Source organism: Eptatretus burgeri, chromosome 12 (assembly GCF_056783735.1).
Source record: "Eptatretus burgeri isolate ZD-2024b chromosome 12, Ebu_testis_v1, whole genome shotgun sequence".
NCBI classification, from domain to species: domain Eukaryota; kingdom Metazoa; phylum Chordata; class Myxini; order Myxiniformes; family Myxinidae; genus Eptatretus; species Eptatretus burgeri.
In genome coordinates this window covers 59,114,187-59,134,714 of record NC_140972.1, presented here as the reverse complement: position 1 = coordinate 59,134,714, position 20,528 = coordinate 59,114,187, and the positions used below count along the sequence as shown (strand labels likewise).

At 47.3% G+C, this 20,528-nt stretch overlaps 2 protein-coding genes across 11 annotated transcripts in view; both read right to left on the bottom strand.

Moving 5' to 3' along the window:
- Nucleotides 1-6,366, bottom strand: part of LOC147015705 (phospholipid phosphatase 4-like) — a 103,341-nt gene extending 96,975 nt beyond the window's left edge. The window contains exon 1 of the mRNA XM_085848133.1: nucleotides 5,929-6,366. The gene's annotated coding sequence lies outside the window, so the exon portion shown is untranslated. The remainder of the gene's footprint in view (nucleotides 1-5,928) is intronic.
- A 3,862-nt stretch (nucleotides 6,367-10,228) lies between these two features.
- Nucleotides 10,229-20,528, bottom strand: part of LOC147015704 (histone-lysine N-methyltransferase NSD2-like) — a 192,725-nt gene continuing 182,425 nt past the window's right edge. For 7 of the 10 annotated variants that reach the window (XM_085848117.1, XM_085848116.1, XM_085848122.1 and 4 more), the window contains exon 26: nucleotides 10,229-10,621. In XM_085848117.1, coding sequence (XP_085704243.1) covers nucleotides 10,386-10,621 — 236 coding nt within the window. In that variant the 3' untranslated portion in view covers nucleotides 10,229-10,385. The remainder of the gene's footprint in view (nucleotides 10,622-20,528) is intronic. The other 3 variants (XM_085848123.1, XM_085848124.1, XM_085848125.1) reach the window with 1 other exon arrangement.

The window sequence follows — 20,528 nt, the reverse complement described above, 5'->3', positions numbered from 1 at the left end:
GGAGGGCCTTACATGCGCATGGTGGTGTTTTCTTCCCCCGGCAGAGGTCGCACCAACGTACCCATTTTGGATGTCGCTGCCCGAGTTCACTCAATAGAATCTCTGCCTCAATTTCCCTAGTGTTTTGGTTACACCTAAGTGTCCCATCGTTCGTGTTCCATGTACAAGCCCCATCACCTGTTTTCTCAATTTCGAAGGTACCACCAACAGCCAGGAAGCATTTCCACTCGTTGGTAATTCCCACTCCCGGTACAAAATGCCATCCTTCAGCTGGAGCATCTGCCATTGTGCCCAATACGCGTTTACCTGTGCTCCGAGCGAAGCAATTTCTTCCCACGCAGGCCGTTTTCCACCCTCTAACCAATTACTGAGGTGGCCCAAAACAGGGTCCTCCTTCGGTTCCTTTTTCCAATCGACACTACCAAATTCAGTAGGTGGTTGTGGCAGAGTTCGACGGGTTACTCGGGCGGCACATAGGCATGCATCAATTTGTTCCTGCCCGATCAAATCCCTATTCTCTTGACGTTCACAAAATATGCATTGGTGATGCCAACAAGGTCGCCGAGAGAGAGCATCTGCGTTGGCATGCGTTTTGCCGGGCCGATGTTGCACAACAAAATTGTACTGCTGCAGTTTCTCAAGCCACCTTGCAATTTGGCCCTCCGGCTCCTTGAACCGAAGAAGCCATTGCAAGGAGGCATGATCTACCCGGATCACAAACTCCCTCCCGTACAGGTAAGGATGAAAGTGTCCAACTGCAGACAGCAAGGCCAATTCTTTACGAGTGACGCAATAATTTCGCTCGGGCTTTGACAGAGCCCAACTATAATATTGTTGCTGATCCGGGGTGGCGGGAATCTGACCCGGTCCCTGGTGCCACCCTCGCCACTACAGTCTCCGGGAGTCTATAACGCCGGCCGGCTCGGCACAGGCGTCGGGTCACGCGTCTTTAATCGCGATACCAACGTACTCCTTGTACCTTGCCAGTTAACAGTCGGGGGAGATAGACCCCCAGTTACAGACTGGCTTTGTCAGTGACCAAGCGGAGTCTACCAGTCTGTAACCATTTTGGTCTTGCATGCCAATCCAACGGATCGTTCCTCGACGCGACACGAATTAATCCATAGCGGCAACTTCATCAGAATTAACCAGATTTATTGGGGACATCAGGGATCACAACACAAGCAAAAACACGACAGTGGTTTTATTAACAATCAACCCGTTCTTAACTCCGGAACCACGGCTAAAAGGTTTCGAGGGGATTACTACGAAATATGCCTTATACAACACGTGCAAACAAACATGCATGCAGGACAAGACAGAGTACTTGGTGATGGCTCGTGGACGAGAGGACCGTGTCCCAAAAGCACGAAGTTCGCTCGTAACAAGCGCTGGTGTCCACGGGTTGAAACCCCCGCTCGAACGTGCGGCGCAGCAGGAAATGGCGCAGCAACTCGCGTTGCCTCTTGTTCGTCACCGCGTGCGCGGTTCTCCTCAGCGCGCTCCGGTTCCGAGCAGCGTCGACGATGCGAGATCGCCGATCTCTCTCCAGGGTTCAGCACACGAATCCCGGCCTGGCCTGTTCTCCATACAAGGTCCCAGTCGAGGTCCGAGTTCCGCAGGCGGATAACAACGTGTCGAGCCGTGAGGTGAGCAAGGACCGTCAGACGCTCTGGCGTATCCTCTCCGGCCTTCCCGCCTCGAAGCCCGACTCCCGCTTCGTCCCCTTTTCTCCTTCGAGTCGTGAGGTGAATCGATGTGCAGGTTCCGCTTTCTCTGCCGGTCGATTCACCACTGCCTTTTTCTTTTCTCTCTCGCCTCGACACGCGAGCTCCTTCAACACACGTCCGTCTCGGCGACTCCCTGACCAATGGCTCCTCCCCTTCACGTCACTTCCTGTCCAGACCACACCCCTCGCTCGAGGCCACTCCTCTCAGCCGACTGGGAGGGGCCTATTCCGGAATGAGGAAAGAATAATGGCGATCTCTCGTTTCACCACCATAGCACGAACACAAAAACAGTCCGTTACACCTCCCGACACACACATATCGTCCCTTATACCACACAACCTTTCTATACATGAATTTAATGGGGGAGCTGAGCTAATTCTATATTTAGTATTCCCGTAAGGGCCATTTCCGTAACAATAGGCAATCACTCGTTCGACTCCTTGTTGGACTTGACACAGGACCGCCCCCAATCCTCCCTGGCTGGCATCCGTGTCAAGGATGAACTGGCCAGTCTCGGCCGGATACGCCAAAACTGGGGCTTCCATCAGACGTTGTTTTAGGGGATTGAATGCTTCGGTGCAGTTTTCTGACCACACAGATTTAGCTCCCTTCTCTGTCAATTGGTGCAATGGTCTTGCAATACTTGCAAAATTTGCCACAAATTTCCTACAGTAAGAACAGAGGCCCAAAAATCCTCTGACCTCTCTTACATTTCTGGGGGTGGGCCACTCTTTTACTGCCACTGCCTTCATTGGGTCTGTGGCCACACCTCTCTCATTAACCACGTGACCCAGATAAACGACCTCTTTCCTGAAAATTTCGCATTTCCCAGGGTTGTTTAAACCCGGCCCCCTCTGGTGATCTCCACGACACTGCTACACTTTGCTACAACAGCTCCACCCCTCACTGTGTGAGGGCTGTCAGACAGGTTGAGCAACCGAACCACTAACATGGGCTGATGTGTATCCACAAGTGTACGACCCACCATCCATCCTGCAGTTTCCCCCGAGCTCCACGGCTCCACCATCCCGAGCTGGCCCACGTGATTGGTCCTTGCCGATATCCCGGCCAACACCACGGTCTCAGACCTGGGGGGCACGGTCACGGTGCGCGACAGCTCCAGTCGCGCCCCCTCGACTTCCCCCAGTCCCTCCAACCGTAACTTTTCAGTCCCCAGCCACATGTGACCCCGCCCCAGGTCAAGTCATGTTCCACTAGGAAACTCAACCCCAGAAGGCATCGGTCACACACTTCTGCCACCCACACCACCGCATCGACCTCTCGGCTGCCCAACTCCATCCTCACAACCCCACGACCCATTATCGGCGTCGTTGCTCCCGTAGCCAGTTGGAGACTGTGTCCTGCTGGTCTATCAATTTTGTCCCAACCTCCAACACCTTGGTCCAACAGTAGCAGGCTAATAATGGTGTCACTTGCCCCGTGTCCACCACTGCTTCACAAAACTATCCCTCTATCTTTACCTTTATCCGCAAATTCCCCACACCAATTTTCCCACAATTCACTATTTTCACCAAGGAAGGGCACTTCGCCACAATCTCACCAGCCGAGCATGGCCCATTGGCCCTGTATGCTCAGCCCGATCTAGTTTCCCCGACCCCCGACAGTGATCTCCGGACCCGACCTAGGTCAGGGCACCTCGGATAGACCTGGCGGTTCAGCAGGAGGATTCATCCTCTCCGGGCTTGAAAGTCTATTGGAGGGTCTCTCCATCGCCGGGTACCGGCGATATCGTTGCATGTGTCCTCTTCGCCCGCACCGGAAACAACTCCCCATAAAAGGCCCCCGTGGGGATCGGTGTAATGTCTCTTCCGGTTCCGGACCCCCTCGGCCATATTTAAATTGCTCTATTGGCTGGGCTGGACCCCTCCGCTGTGGCGCACCTACTGCCGAATTACCCCTTATCAAACTTGAGAGTTTCTGGAAAATTTCCTGAAACATTTGGGTAATGCCAATTTCTCCCAGCCCCCCTCCCTGATCCCGAATCTCCGCCTGTCGGACCGTCACCGATGGCCTCTCGGGCAACCGACCCGGCCGACTCCACGAGGCCAGCCTGGCCGCGCATTCGGCCGCTCGGTGAACGGTGGGTGGATCCTGTAACTCCACCAGCGCTCAGACCTCAGGGTCCGGAAGAGCAGCTAAAAATATCTCTACTGCCAGTCTGTCCCACGCCTCCACTGTTAGGTCCCGATACGCGATCCGAACTGATTGGTAAATGTCCTGTGCCAGCTGCTGCACTATCTTGCCCGACTTTAATCTGCGGTGCTGGAGCTGGGCCCACGCCAGATCACAGTTTGCTGCGAACCCAAACCGACGGCTCAACGCCTCGCAAATGTGGGAGCTGGTCAACATCCCCTCTGCGATCACGTTTAACACATCTGCGGCTGGTGCCCGCAACGTTGCCACCAAATTCCCTGTACGTTCCCGCTCATTCCACCCGTTTAGTCGGGAAATGCACTCAAATTGCGTCAGAAAAGCTTCAAGGCTCCCTGACCGGTCAAAATTTACCAGGGGGATCACTTTCCCGGTGGCCCGCTTCCCAGGTTCTCCCTTGTCCGAATCCAGCCCAGGGATCAAACACCCTTGTGGCTGCGTATCCAATTTCGGAGCCCCCTGTGGCCAAAGATGTTTTGTGGTGAGGGTCTCATGGGTCAATTTTTCCTCCTGTTCCAAACGTTGAATGGACCGATTCACCTCTTCCCGCAGGATCTTCTGGGCCCGCACAACCTCCTCCAAGGCTCCGTCGCGAGTTTTTAGCTGCTCCTCAACCAACCTGGACACTCTACTTACAAAAGACGGCTCTACGAGGCCTTTATCTAAGTCTCCCTCTTGGCTCATAATTTTATCTTGTTCGTCCAAACAAGCCTCCAATCCTTCTACCTCCTCTGCCAAATTCATCCCTTGCTTCCTCAGCTCTCCCCACTCTTCTACTTGCAGCTGCATACGAGCATCCACACAGGCACGATGACGTTCCAGGCCTTCATCCACTTTATCAACCTGAATGTTCGTTGCATCAATTTTATCTATTTTCCCCCTCCAATGTAATTTCTACCTTTGTTTCCTCCAATCTATCCCCGAATTTACTTTGTATTTCCCCCAATTTAACATCCACACATTCCTGCATCTCAGTTTTCATTTTCTCCATCTTTTCCCCCAATTCATCCCTCATTAAATCAATCCGTGCACCCAACTTTTCCCCCATTACCCCCAATTGATGTCATTTCTGCCCCCTGTGCCATCATTTCTGCCCTCTGCGTCACGAATTGATTTGTCATTTCTGCCCCCTGTGCCGTCATTTTTGCACCCTGTCCTTTAATTGCACTCATTAAACGTTCCAACATTGTCCAGATCGACATCACGCCGGTTTCCGGCGCTGCCGGCTCCGTTACGTGCGATGAAGCACGGTCCCCGCTCGGAATGGGGGAGATTCCAATGCTACCCCCGTCTCTCCCTTCTTCCCCCGACTCGCTGCCAGACACGTGGCCTTCCTCCTCAAACATCTGCACATCCGCCATGGTGCAGAAGGCCAGTTTGCCGCCAATTAAATTTAATTGGAAAAATCCCACCAAAATTTTCCCGCGCTCACGCGCTTTTCTGATGTAATTTTATATTCCAATTCGTGGCAAGATTTTAATCTTGGTATATTCTCCCGATACCGAATACAATTTAGAGGGGTTCGAAAATCCCACTCCTGACACCAATGTGACGTCCACGGGACTTGAACAGTCCCGCCAACGTAGAATGAGCCGAAACGATGGAGGCGGTTTATTTTTTTTATAACCCAAGGATGGCGGTTTTAATCGCTCTCCAGCAAACGGGACGAGGAAGGTGGCACGAGTCGCTTTTCACTGAGTTAATAATGTTTATTTCTCTAACCAGAATGATAATAAGACTCGGCAAGAGGAGGGATCCGGGGGCGATTCGACGGGAGGTGGTGTGGGTTCGGGCATGGGGGAAACACAAACAATTCCAATGGATATACAAATCTCAAACCCTCTAAGGCGCCAGGTACACACACACACACACACACACACACACACACACACACACAGACACACACACACACACACACACACACACACACACACACACACACACACACACACACACACACACACACACACACACACACACACACACACACACACACACACACAACGTAGCGAGTGGTCAGGCTTGCCCGTGGTATCGACGTAAAAGTCACTGGATTGGCGCCGGACGAGCTGGCGTTGCGTCCGTCAGGGGCAGGAGACACGGTGGTGCCGAGGTTCCGTCAGCCTTTCCGCGCAGAACCGCGGTTTCTGGCCTGTGAGCTCCAACCAGCCACCATAGTGCGGTTTCTGGTGGCGTCGACCTCCTAGTGTAGGCCCAAGACCGCTCACAGCCGCCAGGGAGCCAGTTCTAGCGCCAAGATGCGAGCAGGAGAGGGAGGCAGGTCCGCCCGCCGTTCAGTCCCGTACTCCGAGCCAGCAGAACCCGAGAGCCAACCGAGGTGAGGCACAAGGCACAGCAAGGCCACGAGACACGACGAATCAAGGAACGAACAAGCGCAACCAGAGAGAGCTCTGTGGTGCCACCTCGACGAGAGCTTTTCCTTTCTCCCTCCTCCTTCGTTCCTCTCCCAACCAGATCGCTTTTTCTCCCACACCTCCGAAGAGACTGGAGCCCTTTTATTGGCCCTCTGCCTGTCGCCTTCCGCCAATCGTGATCAAGGGGCGGAGCCATCCGCAGCACCGTCCTGTCACGTCACGGCAAGCCTCCAGGAAATACTAAAAGGGGATACGCATAAGCACTTACCCTAACCCGTCTCCCTATCTAATTACGTGACAATTATCATTTCCCCCTTAAAGAAATGGACATTTACTAGACAATTTATCACCACTGAATTGCTACTTATTACATCGAGATCCTGGTATAACTCGAACAGCATGGCATACCTAATTAAACATCCTAATTTCCCTTTGAATGCATACCCCCCCCCCCCCCTCAGACGTAACACTATATATATATATATATATATATATATATATATATATATATATATATATATATATATATATATATATATATATATATATATATATATATATATATATATATAGGCACTTGGTAGAGCGCAGTCTCACCTCACATGCTCATTCTGAACAAAAAATACCATCGCTAACTGAACATGCTACTATTATGGTCCATATACCCGTATCATCCATGCACCTTATCATGTTACATACATTGCCATTATCCGTAGCTTTATTGATTCTTAGAATATTTAATGACCACTTTCATGCACATTAAGGCTAAATTGCATCAATGAAGAGGAATATGAGAAAAATTTCAAACTATATTCGCCATGGCTGGTTGATCATATGTATGAAGTTTCGCATTGATCTGCTTGGCAGTTCTGGAAAAGATATATTTTTAACGTTTTTATTTTCAATCCAATATGGGGCCAAACCCCGTGATCGATGATATCATAAATTTAATTATCCACTCGCATCGGGTTGTGGATCAGATATCTATGAAGTTTCAGATTTTTTTGGATAAGTATTTTGATTCAACCAATTTTGGCTGGAATACTCAGGTTACCGAAATCAGGTTTCTGAAATCACACGATCTGCAGCAAATAAGCATGAACTTATACACATCCACTAGCTTAGCCCATGCTCCATACCCTCCCGTATGCTCCCCGAACCCTTCAGATACTCCCCCCCCCATTCCGTAACAGTATGAAATGCGAAACATTTGAGAACGCACTTCAAACATCACAGATCTCGTAAATGAGGTTGCTGCAATTACAGACATTGTGGGGTAAACAGAAATGTTCCTCAAAGGATGTTCTAACCTCTTTCTGTAATGACAGACCTGATCCCACTTCAGAGGGGACTGGTTTGGGGGGGGGGGGAGGCAGGGAGGTTGTTGTTTTTGTCAAGACCTCCATTCCCCCACTGTCTATGTTCTGTGCATTCATTTTGTTTTACATTAAAAAAATTGAAACCCCCTCCTTTTAATTCACCACTCTGACCCCTTCAAAAACCTTTGCTTTTTTATTCTACCTTTTCTTTCTTCAGGGGACATCTATATCCAGTTTCCTTTCCTTCTTCGTTTATCAAAAGTTTGAAATAGGGGGCCCGTTAATCAAATTAGTCCCTGCCAAATCACATGCAACTTGCCCGCCCCAATTTTATATCATACACAAAACGAGCACTAACTTTAACCTGACTGCATCGTGCACCATCAAAGAGAACTTGACCCCGCCCCCCCCTTTTTTGATACAAAACATCTTCATAAGGATGAGCTATTTTCCCTATAAATGCGAATAACTCGCTTTGAGCTTTGTTTCACGTCAATGTTCAAAATGTTACCTGCAGTGGAGTCAAGCAATTCGCTGTCGGTAAAATTCTGAGCACAAAAAAAAAAATTAACAAGCGATCCGCAATAAAATTCTGCACAATTTTATTTATAAAACAAAAGCTGAGCAACAAAAACAAAATGTAGGGTCAACGTGTGTTCACAGACTGCATAAGAAGCAAGCTCGTTTAACTTTCATCAGGTCATCTCATGAGCATGTATAAAGGAATACAAAAGCTCCACAGAAAGCAAAAATCTGCAAGGTAACCTGAGAACACACCTCAAGTAAAACCAATCATAAATACTTCATGTCTTTGCTCATCCTTTCGAGATGCCAATTCCAGGACTGCAAATGTACACACAAAGATAATAATAATTATTATTATTAAATGCACATGGTGGGTTGCAATGTACACTGACACAGCTTGTATGTACATAGCTTACCGTCGCAATCCACACACAGCAGAGTTACGAGTGGTTGAACTGCATGCTGGACCGTAAATTTACGAATACCGATTAGTGTACCGTGTGCATCTCAGCGTGGGCAGGAACTGGCTGCCTTCAAAAGCTTGGTTCCAAATGCGAGGGTGTTGAGAGCAGGGCACGTATGCTTTGGAAGCGGACATTTCATAGTGAGACGACAATGCTAAATATCCATCTTTCAAAAACATATCTGATGGAGAGCAATCGGTTAAAAAAAATAAAAAATTAACATATAAAATAAAAAAAGCTAACCTCACCAGCAAACACTGATAAACTATTTCATGATACATTGAGCAATGTGCTGTGGAGTTCATCTGAGATGTACATTAATTAGACAGCCAAAGGACTCGGGTATCAAAGGTCCACCACAAGCATATAAACTATGCAGCAGGATGACAGCCAAAGGCTCCTCAAACATGAAGAAGGGTACCATCAGCGACACATCCCAAAAAGCGCACATAAATAGAGGAAGGAAGGAAAAAACAAACAAAAAAAAAACTTTTGGACTACCTTTGTGGAAGGTGACAATTTCACTAAAAAGGATAACCAGACTGATTTGAATACATCGTGAGACGATCCATGCAAACATTTATAATTCATAACTGGTTTACGTTACTAAATAACCAAATTGAAAATTATATGCAGGGAATGCTTTCCTTATTTAGTCCTTTTGAGAACAGCAAGACATTAAGCGACAAAATATCTGGGGCTTTACAGCAGAGTAAGTTAACCAGACGAATGAAGTCCCCCAAACCTCCTCCTCCTCTCTCCCCTCTTCCATCCTCTCCCACTCTTCCGCCCTCTCTTCTCTTCAGCCGTCTCTCCTCTTCCGCCCTCCCCCTCTCCCCCTCGTACTCCTCCCCCACCCCCTTCCATACAATCTGCAGACTTGGTGGATGGCAATGAATGAAAAAGAAGAGTAGGAATATACATTGTTGCATTAAATGTCTCTGCAAACCATAACCGCAGTGCTAGGTAAGGAGTGAACAATGTTGTCGTGCATGCTCAGTATGACGGCCCTGTGGCCTGTGGGGATTTTGCATAAAATATCAAGTACGGCTAATTGAAGGATACTGCACCGTCTCAATATCATAGGATATCAATATCAATGGTAAAATGGCAAATTCGTTTGGAAACAAAGCCTGCCACGTTTTATACGGTATTTTACAGCAGTATGTCCGACGACGGAACGGCTCTAGGAAACTCACGGTTTGATCCCCAATGTGCACTGTCTACAGGAAAAATAATTCACTGCATTAAAATAACGATACACCATGGATAGTTTCTCAGTCATCCAACTGACATTGAAGTTTTTAAAACACACAATACAACAGCTTTCCATTTCCTCAGGGAGCAACACAAATTTTGATTAGTGGTTCTAAGGGGCTCATCAAAAAGAGAAATACGTAACACGCTCTGGGCTCCAGATAGGTAAAGCAATAATGCACAAGAACACAAACAAAACATTGGCATTGAAGGCCCCAACACTGGTGTTGATTATTAACATTAAGGAGGTCCTTCCCCGAAACAGTAAAGGATAAATCATGAAGCACCGCAACATTCGTTCCTTCTTCCACCTCTTTTTCCCCTCATCAAAAGCAAGTTTTTTGCATTCTTATTTTCTCTTTCTATCCCTCTTCAGAATCTTCAAGACACCATCAGCTTCAAGTTCTGCTTGAAAGTTGCTTGAAAAACCTGACTGTTTATCTGCTGCAGAAGTGCTGGATGGATTTGGGGGGTTGGGAGGGAGGGGTGGGGGGAGGGTTTCGGGGGTGGGGGAAGAGAATGTGGTGCATCTCACTGCATTTTTCAAGCACATGACTCGACTACATCAGCAACCACAGTGTCCAGATTCACCAGGTCTGTACTGGACCGATCCTCCAATTCCTCTTCGTGTCGGGCACAGGTTAGACGGCCTTCTACGCCCGTGGGAAGCAATGCCCCAGCTTGGTGGTCCTTGCAGAATGAGTCGGGGCAGTAGTGGCACAGTGCGACTGAAGCCTTACCGCACACGTCACAGTGGTGCCAGGGGCAGTCCCAGCGGCCTGTGCACCACATGCACGCACAAATTAACTCGGAATAGAATTTCACTTGCAAACAATAAACTACACAGCAGCAACTCAAAAGTACAAAATAGACTTAAAAATAAATCTATACGAATAAATGTCAGTGTGTGTGTGTGTGTGTGTGTGTGTGTGTGTGTGTGTGTGTGTGTGTGTGTGTGTGTGTGTGTGTGTGTGTGTGTGTGTGTGTGTGTGTCCTCCATAACTCCAAAACTATAAAACCTAGCAGCCTGAAACTTTGCATGCATACGAAGAAAACTCCAAGGAAGTGCAAGAGTGAAAATTGGGTGTTTCGGTTACTGAAAACACCCATTTTGAAGATAATCAACAGCCTTATTTAATTATATTGTTACGTTTGAGGGGGGGGGGGGTATGCATTCAAAGGGTAATTAGGATGTTTAATTAGGTATGCCATGCTGTTCGAGTTTACCAGGATCTCGATGTAATAAGTAGCAATTCAGTGGTGATAAGTTGTCTAGTAAATGTTCATTTCTTCAAGGGGGAAATGATAATTGTCACGTAATTAGATAGGGACACGGGATAGGGTAAGGGTGTCTGCGTAAACCCCTTTTAGTAGTCCCTGGAGACTGGCCGTGACGTCACAGGACAGTGCAGCGGATGGCTCCGCCCCGTGATCACGATTGGCAGAAGGCGACGGCGGTGGGCCAATAAACGGCTCGATTGGAAGTGACGAGGACAGAAGGATAAAAAGGTTCTGTTCGGGGTCGAAAAGGAAGAGGAAGAAGATTACAACCGAAAAGATCGTGTTTTTTTGGTGGGGAGGCTGTTGCGCGGGGAGCATCCTTGTTGTTGTGCGGATTCGATCGTGTTCTTGATCGTGTCTTGGAGCCTTGCTGAGCCTCGTGCCTCACCTTGGTTGGCTCTGGGGTTCTGCTGACTCAGAGTACGGGGTCGAACGGCGGGCGGACCTGCCTCCCTCTCCTGCTCGCGGCTTGGCGCCGGAGCTGGTTCCCTGGCGGCTGTGAGCGGACTTGGGCCAAGACCAGGAGGTCGACAGCACCACGGTTTCTCCTGCCCCCCTGACGAGAGCAAGGCCGGCTCATCCGACGCCGATCCAGGGACAGTTGCGTCCACACCACGGTCCAGCCTGACCACCAGAAATAGCTACGTTTTGTGTGTGTGTGTGTGTGTGTGTGTGTGTGTGTGTGTGTGTGTGTGTGTGTGTGCTTGGCGCCTTAGAGGGATTGAGAACTGTATATTCATTGGAATTGTCTGTGTTTTTCCCCACGCCCGATCCCACACCATCCCGTCGAATCGCCCCGGATCCCTCTTCTTGCCGAGTCTTGTTATTTCTGGTCAATAGTAAAAACAAATAAACATCATCAACTCAGTGAAAAGTGACTCGTGCCACCTTCCTCGTCCCGTTTGCGGTAGAGCGATTAGAACCGCCATGTTTGGGTTATAAACAAATAAACCGCCTCCATCGTTTCGGCTCATTCTACGTTGGCGGGACTGTTCAAGTCCCGTGGACGTCACAATATTCTTCATCAGGTGATCCTCAGCCACCTCGCTCTCTGGGGTCTTAAGGAGTTTCCTGGGTAACCTCGCTGGGGTCCGAAACTGCCATGATTTTTGGCCTGCTCAACCATGCCTGGATTTGGAACAAGCCGCAACGATTTCTTCACGAAAAAGTTTATTTTTCACTTTCCTCAGTCATATTATCAAAAGAATGCCTGTTCATCATAGCTACGAATCACTGTATAAATCACTTTTCTGAGTACTACAGTTTTTAAATTAGGAGCTTGGAGCAAGTTCATCGATTTTCCACAATCTACTCACAGACCAATTTAAGTATATCATCGAAATATGATTTCGGTTTTGAGGATCGGATATCGTCCGGCCTAAATAAGTGCAGAAATCTGTTGTGAAATCTGATAATTTAAAGAAATTCCGAATCTGAGAACTAAGCCGATATACCGATTTACTTTAAGTAAGACTATGTTCTCTCCTTATCCATCGATACACGTGAAAATGTGAAATTTCCAAAGCATTAAACTTACCTTTTTCTACTGTTTGGAGAATTATATTGAGTGAACAAAAAATTTAGGAATGTGTCAAAATTAACCAGCTTCATTGAGCTGTACGATTTAATGCATTCATTGCTCGACCTCACACCCTGTCCCTCAGAGGGACTGCCTATCCATAGCATCTCCCAGATCTATGTCTATATTTTCAGAGGTTTCCTGAGGTGCTCGACAGGGATTGAAAGCAAATGTGGTAAAAAAAAAAAAAACCGGAATGGTTTTTTTTCGTTAAAGTTAAAACGTTTACACGGACCTTGAAGCAATGTACCACGTGACGCGTACACAGACAGGCAGGCAAGATGGCGGATTGTCTGCATTGTTTATTTCACAGGCGATTGAACTTTGTGACGTCTTCAGGGTTGTTTTGCATTATCTGCAACTCTTGTGGATTAGGTCATTATTTAAATGAAATCATTTTATTTCATTAACTGCTGTTTGCGTGGTGAAGGTCAGGTCAGGTAAGGGAGCATGCGCCGGAGCAGCGCGTCGCTGCATCCACTTTCCGACGATATTCCAAGGGCCTCTGTCTGGCCATCCCCCAGGCAGATGCCTGGCCCATTCCCATCTCCTTGAGATGTTGATCAATCTGCTGCAACCACGAGGCACGTGGTCAGCCCATTCGCCTCCTCCACCCATGAGACTCCCTCGCTGAGAGAATCTGCTGAGTAGGATCAGCGTCAGGAAAACGAGGCACATGGTCCATACAGCCGCAGCTGACGCTCATGGACTATGCAGGTAACAAATCTCATTTGAGTCTCAGCAACCGCTCGTTGGACACAAAGTCCGACCAGCGACAGCCAAAGATTCTCCGAAGAGACCTGGCACCAAACGAATTAAGTCTCCGTCTCAGGTCCCCGGTCAGAGTCCAAGTCACATCCATAGAGCAAGACTGGAAGCACCAAGGACCTGAAGACTCGGACTTTCGTCCTCCCGCACAGGTACCGGAAGTGCCACACCCCATGATCCAGTGAATCCATGACTCCCCAGGCCTGACCCAGATGTCTGTTAACCTCTGGCTCACAGCTAGCAGAGACATGAATATCACTGCCAAGGTAAGTGAATCTCTCCATGACCTCAACATCCTCACCACAAACAGGCACAGACAGGACAGCATCATCCAAGATGTCATTGGCAGCCTGGATCTTCGTTTTGACCTAGGAAACCCGTTATCCCAGCGGCTCCGACTCCATGCAGCACCTCGAGGGCCCCCAAAAGAATATCCAGAGTCTCCGCAAAGATGACTGCATCATCTGCGAAATCAAGGTCAGAGATCTTGACATTCCCAAACGATGCACCGCAGTTTGATCTCTCTGATATCTTCCCCAGAATCCAGTCCATAAAAGTGGTGAAAAGTGTGGGGGCCAGTTCACACCCATGACGAACTCCAGTGACAACTGGAAATAAGTCAAGAGATGGTATCACCACATCTCACAGCACTCTCAGTACCAGAGTATAGTTCAGACATCAGATTGATCAATTTTGGTGGCACCCCACGAAGACGAAGAATCCTCCAGAGGGCATCCTGATTCACTGAATCAAACGCTTGACAGAGATCAACATAGGCTGCAAGCAGCCCCTGCTGAAACTCTCGTCTGCGTTCGGTGAGGACCTGAAAAGCAAGGATACGGTCAATCGTTGACCTATTTGGTGTAAAGCCTGACTGCTCTGGGCGTTGGTGCTCAAGCAGATGGTGGCAAACCCTATCAAGAATTATCCGAGCTGAGACTTGCCCGGCACTGAGAGCAGCGTCACCCCTCGGTAGTTGTTGCAGTCTTGGTGACCACCCTTCCCTTTCCAGAGAGGGACAACAAGGCCCCTCTTCCAGTCAGTTGGGATGATGTCTGTGTTCCAGACAGAACACAGAACTGCATGCAATGACACGGGTACAGCATTTCCACCAATCTTGAGAAGTTCAGCATGGATGCCACAAATCCCAGGAGCTTCACCCCATTTCAACCGGTTCACCAGAGTCTGTGTTCACCGCAGTAACAATAACATGGCGAAGACTGGCTTTAAAGTTAAAGGGATCTTACATGATATGCGGCGACAGCCTGGCCAACTGTTAGTGATCAACCATTTAATTGGAGTGCTTGCATGAGTGCTTAATCCACTTGCCCAATGCCTTACAGTCAAAAGCGGTACTGCACTACGTCCTCCTGAATGAATCGTTCACTCACTGCGGACGCTTTTGCCCAACACGTCATTTCAGAGCAAGTCATTCATGCTCCGTCACCCTGAGTGAGCGGTTCATGCTCCGTCACCTTTCCCTTTTCCTCACTCCTTTTCTCCCTCCCCCCTTTAGTATCCCCATCAGCGAAGCGACGGGTGGTACTTGCTCGAATGGAATATTTTCATCTCAACTCCAAAGCTTGAAGAATGCAGCTGCGAGTCATCCCAAAAGTTGTAACCCCCACTTGTAAATTAAAGTAAAAAGTCTCATTGCTTGCATTATTTTGGTTTTTTACTTACGAAATCTAAAGACTTCGTAAGTATATTGATGCCATCCGTTTCTGTTTGTTTGTTTGTTACTTACGAAATCTTTAGATTTCTTACGAAATCATCAACATACTTACGAAATCTTTAGATTTCGTAAGTATGTTGATGACTTCCGTTTCTGTTTGTTTGTTTGTTTGTTTGTGTTTCTTTGTTTTTTGTTTGTTTGTAGACACGATAACTCGAGAACGGAAGAAGCTACCAATGTCAAATTACAGCACGTGATTCAGGAGGGTGATGGCAAGTGCTGATTAGATTTTGGTCGAAATCGGTCAAAGGTCAAGGTCACAGTGAGGTCAAATATCCGATTTTTGATGGTTTGGTACAGATAACTCGAGAACGGAAGAAGCTACCAATGTCAAATTACACCACGTGATTCAGGAGGGTGAGGGTGAGGGCTCGTGCCGATTATATTTTGGTCAAAATCGGTCAAAGATCAAGGTCACAGTGAGGTCAAACATCCAAAAAATGATAACTCGAGAACGGAAGAAGCTACCAATGTCAAATTACACCACGTGATTCAGGAGGAGGGTGGCTAGCACTGATTAGATTTTGGTCAAAATCGGTCAAAGGTCAAGCTCACGGTGAGGTCAAACATCCAAAACATTCGATTTTTGATGGTTTGGTACAGAATCATCGTAGAAACTTCTAGTTTGGGTCGCTACCTTCTCGAGAGACAGCTTTTATTCGACAAGGTCAGAGGTCAAGTTGACGATTTCGTAAGTACCAGTCTATGACTGCTTGTTTGTTTGTTAGTTTGTTTGTCTGTTTGTAGGCACGATAACTCGAGAACGGAAGAAGCTGCCAATGTCAAATTACACCACGTGATTCAGGAGGATGATGGCTCGTGCCGATTAGATTTTGGTCAAAATCGGTCAAAGGTCAAGGTCACAGTGAGGTCAAACATAATTCCGTAAATTCATGTGGAGAAATGGAGTATTTTTGCTTCGCTCGACGTTACGAGTTCGTTTTAACTTCGATTTTAATTTTGTCTTCGGTTTTTGCGATCGCTTCGGACGCTTAAAACTCGGTTGTCGAATTCTGGTAAAAATCGGATGTTTTGGAGACTTTTTAAGATTGTATAATAAATATTTCACTCGACGAGTCACGGGTCGTCCCATGATGCAGTGCGCTCGAGCAGACGCGTCGTTGCGTGATGTTAAGGTTTTGCATGGAGAAATGGAGTATTTTTGCTTCGCTCGACGTTACGAGTTCGTTTTAACTTCGATTTTAATTTTGTCTTCGGTTTTTGCGATCGCTTCGGACGCTTAAAACTTGGTTGTCGAAATTCTTGAACAGCGATGAATAACTGATATATATATATATATATATATATATATATATATATATATATATAATAAATAATAAGTCTTTTATCAGATTCTTCTGAAAAGTAATGCACCTATTACCGTATTTTCACGACCAAAAGGCGCACCGTGCCAAAAGGCGCAGTCTCAGTTGTGTGTGCCGTTCCTGTATTTGACACACACATAAGGCGCTCCTCACGATAGGGCGCGGGTTTTATATGAATATCCTCTACTACGTACGTCCGCCGTACAACAACACACTCACACAAGCACACAAGTGTGCGTATTTAAAAATAGATCGGGAGCAAAATTGAGTTTGGTTGTGCTTTATTAAAGTATTAGTTACAAAAATACTAAAACAATCAAATACCGGTAATAGTCTTTAATCAAATCCATCGAAATCCTCATCCTCTGTTTCGGAATCGAACTGCGCTAAACCCAACCTAGCAGGTCCACCTTCCTCGCCGTCAGAGTCACTTTCTGCACCGTGCGGCTCCTCCGAAATGATGCCGGCTTTAGCGAAAGCTCGGACAACAGTGCCAGCAGACACGTTAGCCCAGGCATCAACAATCCAGTGGCAAACTGTGGCGTAACTCGCCCGGCACTGACTTCCACCCTTTGTGAAGCTGTGCTCTCCTTCGGTCATCCACCGCTCCCACGCCGCTCGCAGCCTCACTTTGAACGGCCGGTTCACGCCGATGTCCAGCGGTTGGAGTTCCTTTGTCAAGCCTCCCGGAATCACAGCAAGCGTAGCGTTCATCTGCTTCACTTGTATTTTCACGTCGTCGGTGAGATGAGCACGCATAGAGTCATAAATCAGGAGCGAAGGTGATGCGTGGAAAACCACCCGGTCTTCTTACATACACCTGCCTCAGCCACTCCTTCATCATTCCCTCGTCCATCCAGCCCTTTTCATTTGCCTTGATAATGACGCCTGCTGGAAACGTCTCTTTAGGCAAAGTCTTCCTCTTGAAAATTACCATCGGCGGCAGTTTCTGTCCATCGGCGTGGCAGCCAAGCACAACAGTAAACGAAGCCTTCTCATACCCCGTTGTGCGTATCGCCACCGTGCTGGTTCCCTTCCTCTCCACCGTGTGACTCACCGGGATGTCGAACGTGAGCGGCACCTCGTCCATGTTGGTGATGTGGCTCGGCTGGATCCGTTTGTCGCAGATGTGCTTGCTGCAGTAGGAGCGGAAGTTTTCCATCATTTCTTGATAATCCGCCGGACGTTGCTGCGCTATCGTAGTCCTGGTCCGGATGGAAAAATGGCACCGTTTCATGAAGCGAAAGCACCAAGACGGACCTCCGTGGAAATGTTCGATTTTCATTTCCTCCGCTATCGATACTGCCTTCAGTCGGATCGTGACCGTCGAAACGCTCCTCCCACTTGCTCTTTGCTCAACGATCCACTGCTCAAGTCTTTCCTCCAACTCTGGCCACCTCGCCTTGTTTCCACGGAAACTCAGCTGCGTCTTCTTCACCTGTCGCAGCTCGTTTTCCAGCTTCCTCCACTTTCGAACCATCGACTCGTTGATCTGGAAATTCCTCGCCGCGGCTCGATTCCCATGTTCCTCCGCATAGCTGATCGCCTTCAGTTTAAACTGAGCTTCATAAGCGTGTCTCTTTGCCATTTTCGGGGTTGTTAAAACAGCAATGTTCTGCATACCGCACATACCTGTTCTTTTATACATAAGCCACGCCCACATTTACCCCCAGTTCTAATGTTCACAAATACGTCCGCCTTACAATGACGACACACAAAGGGCGCACTGCACTATAGGGCGCGTCGCACATTTTGACAAAAATCTAAGACGTTTATATGCGCCTTATAGTCGTGAAAATACGGTATCTGGCATATCCTGCTGGTACTGAATCAAATTTTTAAAAATAAAAACAAAAAGATGGAATTTTTATAAGAAATCTAGTTTTTGTCTGGGACTCATTATCTGCAAACCACAGTGTAAAATCGTAGACCACAATGAATTCAGAATTCAAGCTCCCCTTGGGCTTCTGACTGATTCATGCTTTTATTAGACAAGGTCAGAGGTCAAGTTGACGATTTCGTAAGTACCAGTCTTTGACTGCTTGTTTGTTTGTAGCCACGATAACTCAAGAACGGAAGAAGCTACCAATGTCAAATTACACCACGTGATTCAGGAGGGTGATGACTTGTGATTAGATTTCGGTCAAAATCGGTCGAAGGTCAAGGTCACAGTGAGGTCAAACATAATTCCGTAAATTCATGTGGAGAAATGGAGTATTTTTGCTTCGCTCGACGTTACGATTTCGTTTTAACTTCGATTTTAATTTTGCCTTTGGTTTTTGCGATCGCTTAGGACGCTTAAAACTCGTTTGTCGAAATTCTGGTAAAAATCGGATGTTTTGGAGACGTTTTAAGATTGTATAAAAAATATTTCACTCGACGCGTCACGGGTCGTCACGTGATGCAGTGCGCTCGAGCAGACGCGTCGTTGAGTCACGTTAAGTTTTCCGTGTGTGCGCTGACGGTATTTTCGATAAAGATGGTGTTTAAGAGTCATTTTTTTTTATCCCAATAAAGGTTTTCGTCGCATGCCTGACTCACTGAGCCGTCGGATTATGTAAAGATTGTTGGTGGATGGCCGAATATTACGGTTTTGTGACTTTGATAAAATAATATAAAATAATTGCGTGGAGAAATGGAGATTTTTGCTTCGGTCGACGTTACGATTTTTGATGGTTTGGTACAGAATCATCGTAGAAACTTCTAGCTTGCGTCGCTACCTTCTCTGGAGACAGCTTTTATTAGACAAGGTCAGAGGTCAAGTTGACGATTTCGTAAGTACCAGTCTATGACTGCTTGTTTTTTTGTTCCTTTTTCATTACAAAGTTGAGGCTGTGGAAGAGTTAGAACACTGAATGGATCTGGACTTCAAATCAAAGAAAGAGCAGAGGGTGCAAGACCGGAAAGGAGGAAGTAGCAGATGGAGAGAACATCGACCTGTCTGTGACTGTGTATTAGCAGGCCTTCCTCCGGACGATACAAGGACGTCGTCGGCATAATCAACAAGTGCTTTCTTCAAGGTTGATGTATCACAATTCAGCACATATTTTGGAATTTAAAAGTCAAACGGTGCATCGATCACATTATAAAGTTAAAAATAAAAATAAAAGAAAGGCGATGGCAAAACGAATGCCACAGCTCCTCACAATGGAGCAGAAACTGAATTGGCTTGCTGCATCAGCATAATCCTCGGCTTTTCATCAAGAAGGTGAAACTTGTTTTCAATGTGAATTTTAATTGAGATCAAACATAACAGTCGGTTGACATCTAACATGGGCGGAGGCATATCCATTGGTGCATTCGCGTCAAACTCCATTTTAACCTCTCCCACATAAGGTAAACGGAGGTTATGTTTTCACTCCTATCTGTCTGTCTGTTACTTGCAAAATCGAAGATTCAAAATCGTCTCTGAGAAGAGGAAGTCGTTCTGCCTGCCTGCCCTTTCGTCGCACCTGCCCTGCCCCATCCCTGGATCCCACCGTGTTCCATCACTACCTGTTTGTCTCCCTGTCGTCTGCTCGCATAATCGTCCTGCTTCTCATCACTTGCTTTATCCGCTGCTCCAGAGCTGAGTCCCCCGGTCTTGCCCCCTTCTCGTCTGTGACGGAGTCTGGAGGGTGGTGCCCAGTTGCTTTAGATTTTTATTATTGATTTTGTGTCCCCTTTTCTTCCCTATACCAAACAGCCATCATCTTCCTCCGTCGCGATTAAATAATCCCTGGTACTTTCGATTATTGTGGTTCGGCAAATAAACCCGTTGGGTTTAAAAGCTGTAAGGTTTTCGTGTCTCTCCTCACAATCTGCACGCTGTCCGCCATAATTTGGAACATCATCTGAGGGAGTAAACCGCCAGTTCGGCTCATCCATCCAGCGTCGGTGTTAACTCACCTGGACACGATAATATGTAATGGAAAAGAAAGTAAATACCGATGGATTTTTTTTAGCTTTTTCTGCAACTTAAATTCCAGATAACATGTTGTCATCACGTACCGTCCATC